This window comes from Microcaecilia unicolor, chromosome 1, assembly GCF_901765095.1.
Source record: "Microcaecilia unicolor chromosome 1, aMicUni1.1, whole genome shotgun sequence".
Lineage (NCBI taxonomy): Eukaryota > Metazoa > Chordata > Amphibia > Gymnophiona > Siphonopidae > Microcaecilia > Microcaecilia unicolor.
Genome location: NC_044031.1, coordinates 48,944,395 through 48,958,871, shown reverse-complemented (window position 1 = coordinate 48,958,871; position 14,477 = coordinate 48,944,395). Strand labels below are relative to the sequence as shown.

Below are 14,477 nucleotides of genomic sequence, written 5' to 3'. Positions count from 1 at the left end.
CGTAGAAGCCGACTTTCTCAGTCGTCGTGTTTTGGATCCCGGTGAGTGGGAACTGTCTGCCGCGGCGTTCCAACTAGTGGTGCGGCGTTGGGGCCTTCCTTGCATGGACCTGATGGCCACGAAGGACAATGCCAAGGTTCCACAGTTCTTCAGTCATCGCAGGGGGCAGGATTTGTTAGGTCTGGATGCCTTACTTCAACCGTGGCCGGTAGAGGGAGTCCTGTATGTCTTTCCTGCTTGGCTGATGTTGGGCCGTCTGCTGAGAAGAGTAGCATTGCGGCAGAGTGATTTTGGTGGCTCCAGACTGGCCCAGGCGTCCTTGGTATGCCGACCTCATCAGTCTTCTGGATGGTCAGCCGCTGCGGCTTCCACAGGAGAGGGGTCTTCTCTGGCAGGGACCGGTAGCCATGGAAGATCCCTCCCTCTTTGGTCTTACGGCCTGGCCCTTGAGACGTCTCGTTTGAGGAAGAAAGGCTATTTGGATTTGGTTATTACTCTCCTGTTTCAGGCTCGCAAACGATCTACTTCTTCAGCCTATGCCGGCATCTGGCGTATATTTGAAGATTGGTGCGCGGAAAGGGTTTTGGATCCCTTTAGCACTTCGGTGGGCAGCATCCTTGATTTTCTGCAACAGGGGGTACACAAGGGCTTAGCGCTGGGGTCCTTGAAGGTCCAGGTGGCGGCCTTGGCCTGCTTCCGAGGGCGCTTGCGCAATTCTTTGCTGGCAGCTCACCCGGATGTGGTCCGTTTTCTGAAAGGAGTGGGTCATCTTCGACTGCCCTTCCGGGCTCCCTGCCCTGACTGGGATCTCAATCTGGTGCTTGGAGCGCTTCAGCGTCCTCCTTTTGAGCCTCTTCGACAGGCTTCCCTGAAGGATCTTACTCTGAAGGCGGTATTTTTGGAATCTGGTACACCAAGCCATGCTTCTACTTTGCATACCTTCTAACTGTTCAGTATTTAGTTGAAACCAGTGATCACCTAGGAGGAGTGACCTAATGGTTAGAGCATGGGTTGTAAACAAGGGAAACCCAGTTCAAATCCCACTGTGGCTCTTTGTGACCTTAGGCAAGATATTTAACCCTCCATTGCATCACATACAAACTTAGTGGAGGAGTGGCCTAGTGGTTAGGGTGGTGGACTTTGGTCCTGGGGAACTGAGGAACTGAGTTCGATTCCCGGCACAGGCAGCTCCTTGTGACTCTGGGCAAGTCACTTAACCCTCCATTGCCCGCCGCATTGAGCCTGCCATGAGTGGGAAAGCGCGGGGTACAAATGTAACAAAAATAAAAAATAAAAACCTTTCACTATGGTGCTGTTTAGGAATGATATAGGGCTCACCCTGAATGGGTCATACAGTCCTTATTTGCTGTTATATTCTGTTTCTTTGATGTTCCTTACTACTACTATTTATTATTATTTCTATAGCTCTACTAGACTTAGGTAGTGAGGTACACAATCACATAAGAAGAGACAGTCCCTACATGACAGAACTTTCAATCTATTCAATATTATAGGTACTGAACAGGCAAATAAGGGTTTACAAGATACAAGCAGTCTCAAAAAGGGGTGCTTTTAACTTGGATTTGAATAGGGTCAGAGATGGAGCATGATATGCTGACCTAGCCAGTCTGTTCCAGGCATACGGAATCTTGAATACCTGTGGTTCTGACAGGTTCGCTGACAGTTCTGCTTAATCTCTCTTTGGAAGTAGGAGTAGTTGTAGAAAATTGGAGACCTGTAGATGCCTGTTTTCATTTTAAAAAAGGAAATAAGGAGGCTGACCTCTGTAGTGGATACATTTATAGAATCACAGATGAAAGAAATTATAGTTAAATATTTGAACCAACTGGGTCACAGAATCCAAATCATTTGGATTTTACCAAATGGAGGTCATATTATGTAAATCTGATCACTTTTATAGAGAGGGTGACTGAAGAATTAGATCAGTGGTGAGAACTGGATATAAGATGCTTAGATTTCTGTGAAACGTTTAATTGAGCCGCACACAGGAGATTATTAATAACACAAGCATTCTGGAGGCTGATCCTAATTTGGTTATCTGAGTTAAGAGGCTTGCTGATCAAATAAGCAACAGTGTGTTTGTAAATGGAATTTATTCCATAAAAAGAGGGCTTGTCTTTGGAGTGCCTCAGAAATCAGCTCTGGGGTTGGTTTTCTGATCATTGTATTCATTAGATGGGTTAGTGGGAAAGGTCTCTGTTTTTCTAGATGGTACTTAGACCTGCAACAAAGTGGATGCTCCTTATGAAGCAGACAAAATAAAGTGCAATCTAACAAAACTTTAGGAGTGCAAAAAAAGTATAGTGTTGTGGGCTTAGCCCCACAGTGTTATGGGAAAGCCAAAGTAGGACACACATGTGGGTGAGATAAATTATACTGTTGATTTAAACCATGGAATTTATTGTGGAGCATGTTAATATGTTATACTCTGCCTAGAACACTTATGAAATTGGTATGTAATAAATAGAAATAAGCTACACACCATCTTGTTGGCACACATACTTATATGTGCATGTTCAGTTGTGTTATTTTAATAAAAGCCCTGTATGAAAAATATGCTTTCTATGTAGAAAATGTTGATAATATAGGAACATTTGAGACCTGGAAAGTCTTTTCATATGAAGCATCATTGATTTGTCAGTTTTATTTCTATTTAAAGTTATCATTTATTATAGTAGACAACTTAGGGGTATGTTTACTAAGGTGCGTTAGCGTTTCTAACACGCCTTTAAAATAAAGGTGCTTTAAACGCTAATGCGTCTATACATTTCTATGTGCTCATTAGCGTTTAACATGCGTAAACCATTTAAACATGTTACATAAGTAATGCCATGCTGGGAAAAGACCAAAGGCCCATCAAGCCCAGCATCCTGTCCCCGACAGCGGCCAATCCAGGTCAAGGGCACCTGGCAGCTTCCCAAACGTACAAACATTCTATACATGTTATTCCCGAAATTGTGGATTTTTCCAAGTCCATTTAGTAGCGGTCTATGGACTTGTCCTTTAGGAAACCGCCAAACCCTTTTAAAACTCTGACAATACTCAAGGTGCGGTCGCACCATGGAATGATGCAACGGCATTATAACATTCTCACACTTGTTTTCTATACCTTTCCTAATAATACCCAACATTCTATTCACTTTCCTGGCCGCAGCAGCACACTGAGCAGAAGGTTTCAGTGTATTATCAACGACGACACCCAGATCCCTTTCTTGGTCCGTAACTCCTAATGTGGAACCTATAATACACCTATAGCACATCTTAGTAAACATAGGTGTTAGTCTCTAATCTTAACTTACTGATGTAAATTAACATTCTGTTTTGGTTTGGTTTGCAGACCATAAATGTTCACATCAAAAGAGATAACAGGATCACAGTTGTCAATAACCAGAGATCTGACTGGAGTTTTAGACTGGATGGATTTCTTCAAAATGCATCACAGGATTCTGTGTATGACACAGTAGCAAAATCTGTGGTATCTAAAGCTCTGGATGGCTACAATGGTAATTTTATTAATTAATATTTGAGTGAGTACTAGTATCATGCCTTCAAATAATGTTGCATTGACGCATTGTTTTCTCTTTAAAGCAGCAGCTCATCCTACTTGAAGTAAATTAAAAGTCATTATGGGAGAACTAGCTTTACCTTCATAAAGGAGAACCGTGGCTAGGATTGTTTCTTCCTAAGCCATTCTGTTTTAGAGTAAATTTATCTGGAAGTTGAGAAAGTTTATTTATTTATTTTCTGTACGTGATATACTTACTGCAAGTGATCCCTGAGGCAACTATGCGGTTTACAATTTCTATTACAGGTACTTTGCACTGTCTCTAAATGGCTCACAATCTAAGTTGTGTTGTACCTGGGGCAGTGGAGGGCTAAGTGACTTGCCTAGGGTCACATGAAGCCACAGAGGGAATTGAACCTGGTTCCCTAGCTTTCTGTTTCTCTTTTTCTCTGCTCCTCTGCAGGCATAAACCCAAAGCCACCCATTAGGAACTAAAGACATGAAGAACAGAAGAGATTGAGGCCATAGGTCATTTTGTCAGCTCCTACTTAATTCCCCTAAAACCGTAAGAGCGATTCTCTTCTAAAAGGGGAGTAGCCTAGTGGTTAGTGCAGGGAGCCTGAGAACCTGGGCAGCTGGGTTCAACTCCCACTGCAGGCCCTTGTGACTCTAGGCAAGTCACTTAACCCTCCACTGCCCAGGTACAAAAACTGCATTGATTGTAATCACAGAAATGCAGTATATCCTATCCCCTTTCCCTTTAAAGGTTAATACAATAAAAAATTAATATAAAGTGATACCTTTGTTGTAAATTTTACTATGACTGAACCATATAGCTTTTGGTTGCTTTGTACAATGACAAGTAGAAGGTAATTTTATAACAGGTCACTTGGGTGGGGAGACCAAGTAGACAACTATTTTGGCCCTTTATGTATTTATAAATTACCACTAAATCTACAGGTAATAATAAAGTCCAAAACATCTTGCATGGGATCATAAAAATCTTAGCAAACAATTTCCAGCACAATTAATACAAATGATATGTTCTCACACCACTATTGTATTAAAGTGACAACTGTTCAAAGTCAAATAAATTTTCACATTATTAACTCAAACATGTCTTGTACACATATGCAATTTATAGGACCGATCAGAGATAGTTTTTCAAGTCTTTATAAGGGAGTACAGTGCATGCCTTTTTCTTCATAGGGCCATAATTTTTATAGCGGAAATCAGTGCTAGCAAATTCAAAATAAACAATGAGTGCATAGGTGCAAACTTATCATTGGTGCATTTTTATTGAAGAAGCTGTTCCAGCTTAAGCAGCATAGAAATATTGATATGCTAAACCATAAGATAGGGAATTGCTGTTTAAAAATTGTCTTTCCCTTTTCTCTAACCTTCCAATCATAGGCACATACAGAGCCAACCCACATACTCTTCCCTCGCCTTCCCACACACACAGATATGGACATACATAGAGGAATTGGAAATAATTCCATGAGGCACACTTCACGTGCTTTTTCCAATATACAAACACCCACTGCTACCATACTGCTGTTACCTAGGCTTGCTGTTAGTGATTCTACTATGAAAACCAGTGAACAAACTATATTTCTTTCTTAATGGTTGCTATATTTTTGTGACACCTACAGGCTTATTTTTGAAAGAGAAGGACGCACATCTTTTGACACAAATCGCAAGATGAGCGTCCTTCTCACAGGGTCACCCAAATCGTCATAATCAAAAGGATTTGGGCATCCTCAACTGCTTTCTGTCGCGGGGACGACCAAAGTTCACGGGGGCATGTCGGAAGCGTAGCAAAGGCGGGACTGGGGCATGCTTAACACATGGGCATCCTTGACCGATAATGGAAAAAAGAAGGACGTCCCTGACGAACACTTGGATGACTTTACTTGGCCTTTTTTTTTTTACGACCAAGCCACAAAAATGTACCCTAAATGGACCAGATGACCACCGGAGGGAATTGGGGATCACCTCCCCAGTGGTCACTAACCCCCTCCCACCCTCAAAAAAATTTTTTTTTAATATTTTTTGCCAGCCTCAGATGTCATACTCAGGTCCATCGCAGCAGTATGCAGGTCCCTGGAGCAGTTTCAGTGGGTGCAGTTCACTTCAGACAGGCAGACCCAGGCCCATCCCCCCCTACCTGTTACACTTGTGGTGGTAAATATGAGCCCTCCAAAACCCACCACAAACCCACTGTACCCACATCTAGGTGCCCCCCTTCACTCCTAAGGGCTATGGCAGTGGTGTACACTTGTGGGGAGTGGGTTTTTTTTTGGGGGGGGGGTTGGGGGGCTCAGCACACAAGGTAAGGGAGCTGTGCACCTGGGAGCAATTTCTGAAGTCCACTGCAGTGCCCCCTAGGGTGCCCAGTTGGTGTCCTGGCATGTCAGGGGGACCAGTTCACTACGAATGCTAGCTCCTCCCCCGACCAAATGGCTTGGATTTGGTCGTTTCTGACATGGTCGTCCTCAGTTTCCATTATCGCCGAAAATCGGGGATGACCATCTCTAAGGATGACCCATCTCTAAGGTCGACCTAAATGTTAAGATTTGGGCATCCCTGACCGTATTATCGAAACGAAAGATGGACGCCCATCTTGTTTCGATAATACGGGTTTCCCCGCCCCTTCGCCGGGACGTCCTGTGAGGACGTCCTAAGGAAAACTTGGGCGCCCCTTTCGATTATGCCCCTCCTAATGACTGAGCCTTGTAGGTTGCTGCTGGTTGCCATGGTTCTCACTAGTTGGTGGTACACATGAAGGGGCATTTTCACAAGAACGTCCAAGTCAGGATTGAGACGTCCTGCTCATAATGTACAAAAAAAAGTCTATCTTGCAGTTATTTTCAAAAAGGAAAAATGTTTGAATTTCCTGTTCGATAATATATGAGGAGGACGTTTTCTGTGCTGAAAACATCCAGCCATTTTCCATAACGAAATGTACACAATATGAACACCAAACAAGCAGGCACAGAAACATCTGTCTGGCATCATTTGTATAAAAATGTCCACACAGACAGACATTCCTGCAGATCAGAGGGGCATCCTAGTGGTCAGTGCAGTGGGCTTTAAATAATGGGACCTAGAAATACATTTATTTATTTATTACATTTGTATCCCGCGCTTTCCCACTCAAAGCAGGTTCAATGCGGCTTACATAGTAATAGGGAATACAGAATATTGTTGGAGAAAGTAAAAGTTAAATATACCAGAATGACAGAAGAGGTGAGTAGGTAGAGATAGGCAATGGAGAAGGGAGTAAGGTAGGAGATACATTCTAGGTCAGTGTCGTTAGGTAGATGGGTTCATAAGATTAGTCTGCGTCATTAGGATAGGCTTGCTTGAATAAATGGGTCTTCAGTGCTTTCCAGAAGGGCAAATAGACACAAATTGATTGGATAGGTCTGGGGAGGGCATTCCAGAGTTGGCTGCCTAGGAAGAAGAAGTTGGATCCATAATAGGTTTTGTATTTGATTCCTTTGCAATTAGGGTAATGCAGATTGAGGTAATTTCGCGAAGATTCATAGTAACATAGTAGATGACGGCAGAAAAAGGCCTGCACGGTCCATCCAGTCTGCCCAACAAGATAACTCATATGTGCTACTTTTTGTGTATACCTTACCTTGATTTGTATCTGTCTTTTTCAGGGCACAGACCGTATAAGTCTGCCCAGCACTAGCCCCACCTCCCAACCACCAGCCCCTTGATTTGTATCTGTCTTTTTCAGGGCACAGACTGTATAAGTCTGCCCAGCACTAACCCCGCCTCCCTATCACCAGCCCCGCCTCTGCCATCCAATCTCCGCTAAGCTCCTGAGGATCCCTTCCTTCTGAACAGGATTCTTTTATGTTTATCCCACGCATGTTTCTGGTAGGAAGGTCAATCAGATTAAGCATATAGTCCGGAGATTCACCGTGGATAATCTTGTGAATTAATGTGTGGATCTTGAAGTTGATTCGCTCTTTGATAGGGAGCCAATGGAGTTTTGCACGAAGAGGAGTTGCCACCTTATTTCCTTTATATGTTATTGTATATGTTGTTTATATGTTATTTACATGCCACCTTAATTCCTTTATATGTTATTGTGAGCTCTCCAGGAACAGATAAAAGCTACTTATCCTAAAGGTATACCACTAGAATAGATAGCCATCATTTATTTATTTACAAGCCGTAAAGCCCGTTACAACGGGCAAAATTTCTGTTGTTCTCCTCCTGGCTCTCTTCTCTCCAGGTCCCTTCCCCTCCATGGGTATCATTTCTTCCCTTCCCGATCACAGTCTCCTCCTGTTTTCTTCTCTCAGTACTATTGTGCGGATAGATTTGCATATAAACAGGTGTCTCATTATACAATGAATTGACAGGATGCTGGGCTTGATGGACCTTTGGTCTTTTCCCAGTATGGCATTACTTATATGTACTTATATAGCAACATTACCTCAGTCCTCCATTGTTGTTGATGTGTCCACCAAATTTCATGAGCTTTATGAAACCGCATCGAATGACGCTATCTCGATATCATTGCTTCATAAGAGATTACTGAAATTCTATCCCCATAGAGATCTCGGCCTTCTTGCTCAGTGATGGTCGGAGGACTTACAGATACCGATCACATCGAGAGTTTTGGTAAGATGTATGAGTCAAATTCTACGAAGGGCGTTCAGTGCAGAACTTAGAGAATGTCAGGGTAGATTGATTTTTAGGGCCTATACCTCACAGTCGAGGTTGCATAAAATGGGTGGTGTAGACTCTCCCCAGTGTGTTAGATGCAATAGCTCCTCAAATATTTTTTATCATGCTATTTGGGCCTGTCCAGTGATTACAGCGTTTTGGCTAAGAGTGATTCGATGTATGGAGAGAGTTCTGAGGGGGCAACTATATGTGGGTACAGTGGATTTCTGGGGAGTTTTGGAGGGCTCACAGTTTCCTCCACAAGTGTAACAGGTAGGGAGAGGTATGGGCCTGGGTCCAGCTGTCTGTAGTGCACTGCACCCACCACTAGACTATTCCAGGGACCTGCATGCTGTTCTAATGGACCTGAGTGTAACTTCTGAGATTGGCATAGAGGCTGGAAAGTAATGCTTTTAATCACATTTTGAGGGGTGTGAGGGAGTTAGTGACCACTGAGGGAGTAAGGGGAAGTCACCCCTGATTCATTTAGGGCACCTTTTTGTGCCTTATTCATTATAAAAACAGGACCAGCTCAAAGCCTCTTAGTTTTAGTCTTGGACAGTTTTGTTCTGTTGCATTATTGCTGAAAAACATCCAAGTGTTAGGAACTCCCAAATCCCACCCTTAACACACCCCTGACATGCCCCCTTCTGATTGAATGCAATTCTATGGACTTCATAGAAAAACACCTAAAAATTGGTTTTGAAAATACCAATTTGGACGTTTTTGTGAGAACAACATCCAAATGCAGTTCTCTTTTGAAAATGAGCCCAATAGTAACCTATGTAACTTTGTAAGTCTATGTGCTTTAAAAATGAGCCTCTACATGCTTGATAACTTTAACTGGATGTAAGACTGTTAAATATTAGCCCCTAAATGTGTGTTTGGTGTAATGCTGATCTACTACTGCTACTATTTAGCATTTTTATAGCGCTACAGAGCATATGCAGCGCTGCACAAACAAATAATAATAATAAGGTGGGAAAATGTGGGATACAAATGCAACAAATAATAATAATAATAATACTCGTTAGTATTCTGTAATGTACTAAGTTTATCACCCTTTCTGACCCTATTTTTCAAGTTTTAAGTTATTAATTGTTGCAGTTTTGATTTCTTCATAATGATTCTATTTTTCAATTGATTTTTGTACCTTGGTCTCATTATCTGGTAGTAAATAGAGTCTTAAATTATGTCAAAGAAATTATTTTAAAAATCCGTTTATAAACACTTAGCTGTGAAATGTTTCTAGGTACTATCATGTGCTATGGACAGACGGGCGCTGGTAAAACTTATACCATTACAGGAGCAACTGAAAGTTACGACCATCGAGGAATCATTCCCAGAGCTTTACAACAGGTACCATAAATACTAAGTAGAAATACAGATTAAAAAATACCCCCTTTGTGTGCCATAATAATCACCCCAATATTTAAACATCATGGGCGGCATTGGATTCAAATACCAACCATAATGTTTACATTTATATCCGGATCTTGGCACTAAATACCTGGGTATAGAACAGCCACCAGAAGTTATAGACCTGTTGCCAGTATTCAGCTCTGATACTCGGATAACAGCTGATTTGCTGTCCTAACTTACCCAGATAGTTGTCCCGCATTAGCACAGAATATCAGCAATACTCAAATAACTTCTTCATCTTGGCTCTGCCTCCAGTCTGCCCCAGCAGTACCTGGGGCCAGTGACTCTCTGTTCTATGAGCTAAGCCTCTTTGCTCTTACCTACAGCACATAACATTTCTTTGCAATCATAAGCATTGTATTCATAACTCCATATATAGCATAAAATGTTGTTCAGATGGTGGGAAGAAGTTGCTGAGTTGATGTTCTCTGTGTTCTTAAAATAAATAAATACTTAACCACTCTGGAGGCTCAAAATAACCTAGTTGGTTAAAATGAGTCTTACGATCGTTTTTGATGAATGGTCTGTTGTTAACTGTTGGTTCAAGTGGTGCTGCAGTCAGTCCATGATTCTTCCATCTACAGAGACTAGAGCAAAACTGAGAGAGCACCGGAAAACTGGTGGTGCTCAATGGCAAAGCAGAAGCTTTCAGCAAACAATCAAGCTCAAACCATAGTGAGTGAAAGGAGAAGGCGAGTAGACTTATCCAGTCAAAAATAATGATTGGGTTTAGTGGTTACAAAAGACCTCTGAGGGACAGATGCAAGTAGTAGGGTCAAAGGCTGCTTACTTTTTTCAGCAATATAATGTATATAGAGGTGACAGCAGCCAGTGTGGGGTTCATTCTTGCCCTTGCTAGCCACTACACCACCAATGAAATGGTAGGCCCAAGGAAGGGCTCCTTCTGTTTTTTTTTTTTTTGGGGGGGGGAGAGAATGGAGAGGAGGTGCTCCTTCTTTTTCGGGGGGGGGGGGGGGGGGGGGGGGAAGAGAGAGCTGCACAATATATTTTCAGCCAAAAATGCACTGACATTTTCAGCCAAAACTGAAACAAGGCCAAATAGCAATTTCAGGCTGGTTTCGGCACCGAAGCCAAAACCAAAATTCAATTGGTCTCCACTGGGGCCTGATTTGTGCTTGCAATGCCTGTGGCTTGGGGCTTCAAGGTTGTTATTGGGGGAGGACGCTTTCCTGAAGCATCAGAATACATATAGTCAGGACACCCATAGTCAAGGGCTATTTTCACTGAAGTCTTGACCTTTAGCTAGGCATAGACCAAGACCCTTCTATTGGAGTACTTCTCTGGGTCTGTAGAGAACTCCTGGGGATCTGACTATAAACTTAGCAGAGTTCTCTAAAGAAGAAGATTTGACTGGCTTATCCTCAAACACCTCTCTTCCACAGGAAAGGAATACGTCTCCTCTAGGATACCTGGTCTTCACAGAGTTTATTAAAGAAATGGTTGATACCATTCCATATATGTTAGAGATGGAAAAAGAACCTAGGGCAGAAATACTGGATATCCTCCAATTCCTCATTCTTCACCCCCCCCCAAACATGTGGCAGTGCCCATTCACAGAATCCTGAAGGATGCATAGATGACAATGTGGGAGATATCCCTTTGTGTACCCTGTTAATAAAAGGCACACTATAGAGTCCAAAAGACTCTCAGATTCAAAAAGCTCTAGCTTTCCCACCATTCTGTGGTAATCCTGTTTGCACCCAAGGGAGCCAAAATTTACAAGACCCAGTGCCAAGTGTGCCCCAAAAGAAAGATACTCGGACATGAGATTCTCTTGAGAGGAAAGTTTTTAAGAACGCTATGCTCTCTTCTTGCATAACTTCTTGTCAGATCTTCGTGCATGTGTGCATACAAAACCCTTTGTGTAAGTTCGAGAAGTTTATAGATTCTCTTCCTCAAGACCAGTCTGACAAACTCAGATTGCTAGCGGACAGAGGGAAAGAGTGTGGAATGTACATAGTCAGATCAATCAAACAGCATCAGTAGCTTCTGCAATAGATCTTACCGGGGCCTTCTTGGTTTCTAGTGGGGAGTAGGAATAATCCCACCATGCTCCTACCCCATTGACCCCCTGGCTTCAGAATAGCACCTCTGACCTCCTAGCAGTAGTTTGGTGTTACCAGGGGTCAAGCTGGCAAATAAGGGGTATGCACCTCTTATTTAGCACTCAGGGGATATTATTGCCTTCCATCTACAAGTTTCTCTCCTTTATAAATTGGATTTATATATTTGGATTTTAGCTCTTTTCAGTAGTAGCTCAAGGTGAGGTATAGTATATTCAGTTACAACAGGTATTTCTTTATTCCCAGAGGGCTTATAATTGGAGAAAGCCAATTTACTTACCTGGAGCAGGTGTTCTCCATGAACAGTAGGATGCATGCAAGTCCTCACATACCCTACTTCCCCTGGAGGTTGTCCTTCAAGCTCAGTTCTGTAACAACTGAGGCGATTCTTCATGACAGCATGATGCAGGAAGTCCTGCACATGTGGAATGATCTGCTTCAAAGCCTCTAGAACAGAGGTGGGCAACCTCAGTCCTCCAGGATTTCCCCAATGAATACACGTGAGAACTATTTGCATGCACTGCCTCTATTGTATGCAAATAGATCTCATGCATATTCATTCGGGAAATCTTGAAAATCCAACTGGGTTGCAGTCCTCGAGGACCAAGGTTGCCCACCCCTATTCTAGAAGATATAGAGGGACATTTTGATATGACGTCCAAGTCTGACTTTGGACATTTTGCTCAAAATGTCCAGAATCCAAGTGGTGAATATAGTGATTTCTGAAACAGCAAAACATTTATCTTTTTTTCAAAAATGGCCACTTGCTAGATGTATTTGTGCTCTGTGCATTTATCTTTTTGGTCCATTTTCGAAAAAACAAACAAACAAACATCCAAGTCAATACCGCACAAAATCAAGCCATCGGGATGTAGGAGGAGCCAACATTCTTAGTAGACTGGCTACACAGACATCCCAGCAGAGCAGTGGGGTGCCCTAGGGGGCACTGCAGTGGACTTCACATAAAAGCTCCCAGATATACATCTCACCATTACCCCCTTGTATTATATGGTGAGCCCTCTAAAACCCACCAAAAACCTACTATACCCAAATGTACACCACTACAATAGTCCTTATGGCTGCAGGCGTCACCTATATGTGGGTACAGTAGGTTTTTGTGAGTTTTGGAGGGCTCACACCTTCCACCACAAGTGTAACAGTTAGAATGGGATATGAGCCTGGGTCCCCTTCTCTACAGTGTACTGCAGCAATCATTGGGCTACTCTAGGGACCTGCTTGCTGGTCCAATAGGACTGACTATAACATCTGAGTCTCTCATAAGAGGCTGGTATGTACTGTTCCTTTAACATCTCTGGGTGGTGGGAGGGGGGTCAGTGACCACAGGGGGAGTAAGGAGGGTCATTCCTTTATTCCTCCAGCGGTCATCTGGTCATTTAGGGCAGTATTTTGTGGCTTAGTCGTTATTAAAACTGGTCTAACTCAAAATGTCTTAGTTTTAGTCCTGGAAGTTTTTGTTTTGTTCCATTATAGCAAAAAAACGTCCAGTTGCTACGAATGCCCTAATCCCACTCCCAACATGCCTCTGACACGCCTCCTTGTGATTTGGATGCATTGCAGACGAACTGTATAGATAAACGTCTGCAAAATAGGTTTTGAAAATACCGATTTGAACGTTTTGGGAAGCAAAACATTCAAATGCAGATTTATGCCACTTTTTAAATATTTTTCTCTTTCAAAAATGAGTCCCATAGTATGATAAAGTTCCAGAGAAAGAGCCTACTTTAAAACCAGGAGACGTTTTGAAAACAAGAGTGTGAATCACGGGTGTTGGGAATTAGTCTCAGATTAAGTCTTTAACAAGGAGATTCTTTTTTAAGCTACAACTAAGATAACTAAGATAAGTTCCAACCTGAGTTCAAACAGTTCCAGAATTATAACTCAGTTAACATTGTTACTACAATTACATTACTGTACTTCATTGTATAGGTCAATTTCAATTAAACTACAGAAGAAATTAGTTATTACAGAATACCGCTGCTAGATTAATATTTGGGTTGAAGAGTTTTGAGAGTTCCATCAGCGTGCTCATTTCAGCCAGGCATTAAAACGAGTAATAGAGAGAGTAATTGTTCTTAATCTCCTATTGTTTTTGTAAAATAACGGGGAAATTGTGAAAATTCTGACCTGGATATTCCAATTCCTGTCTCCGTATGCTAAGCAAAATGGGGCTTATAGTAGCAGATACAGAAGGAGATTGAATTAGCACAGGTTATTGTGGGCAGTAGCATTAATCAACTCTAACTACTGTTCATGTATGCGGCAAATGTGAGACCACACAGCTGCTGCAGGCAAGATGATTTCATTTTCCTTTATGCACACATGAGTCAGGAAAGGAATTTCATGAGCCACAATTAACCTGTGCGGCATTGTTTTAACACGATTTATGTAGATGAATGTTTTTTGGGAGGAATGAGTATTAAACATCAGTGGGTAATAATGGCATTGGATTAGGTGTGGTACACAAGAATGTTTTTAGGAGAGAATTAGTAAATTTTAGAGAGCGTGCAGAGGTTACAGACCCACAGGTACCCCTTAGGATTTCCTTTAAAAAATCTACTGGTAGGCCAATACCACGGGGATCTCTTTCTCCACATACTTTGAAGGTATGTCTGTAGGGTTAAGAACACACTGGAATTTCAGAATGAGATTCTGAAGTGTACTTCAGCTGGTCCTACCTTGGCTGTCCACAGGGCAAGTACTTTTCCCCACAGATAGGTAGGGTAATTTTT

At 42.3% G+C, this 14,477-nt stretch overlaps 1 protein-coding gene across 1 annotated transcript in view; it reads left to right on the top strand.

Annotated features, from left to right (window-relative positions):
• KIF9 (kinesin family member 9) overlaps window positions 1-14,477 on the top strand; it is a 275,713-nt gene that overhangs the window by 48,294 nt on the left and 212,942 nt on the right. Inside the window, exons 3-4 of the mRNA XM_030196974.1 lie at window positions 3,359-3,524; window positions 9,474-9,580. Coding sequence (XP_030052834.1) covers window positions 3,359-3,524; window positions 9,474-9,580 — 273 coding nt within the window. The remainder of the gene's footprint in view (window positions 1-3,358; window positions 3,525-9,473; window positions 9,581-14,477) is intronic.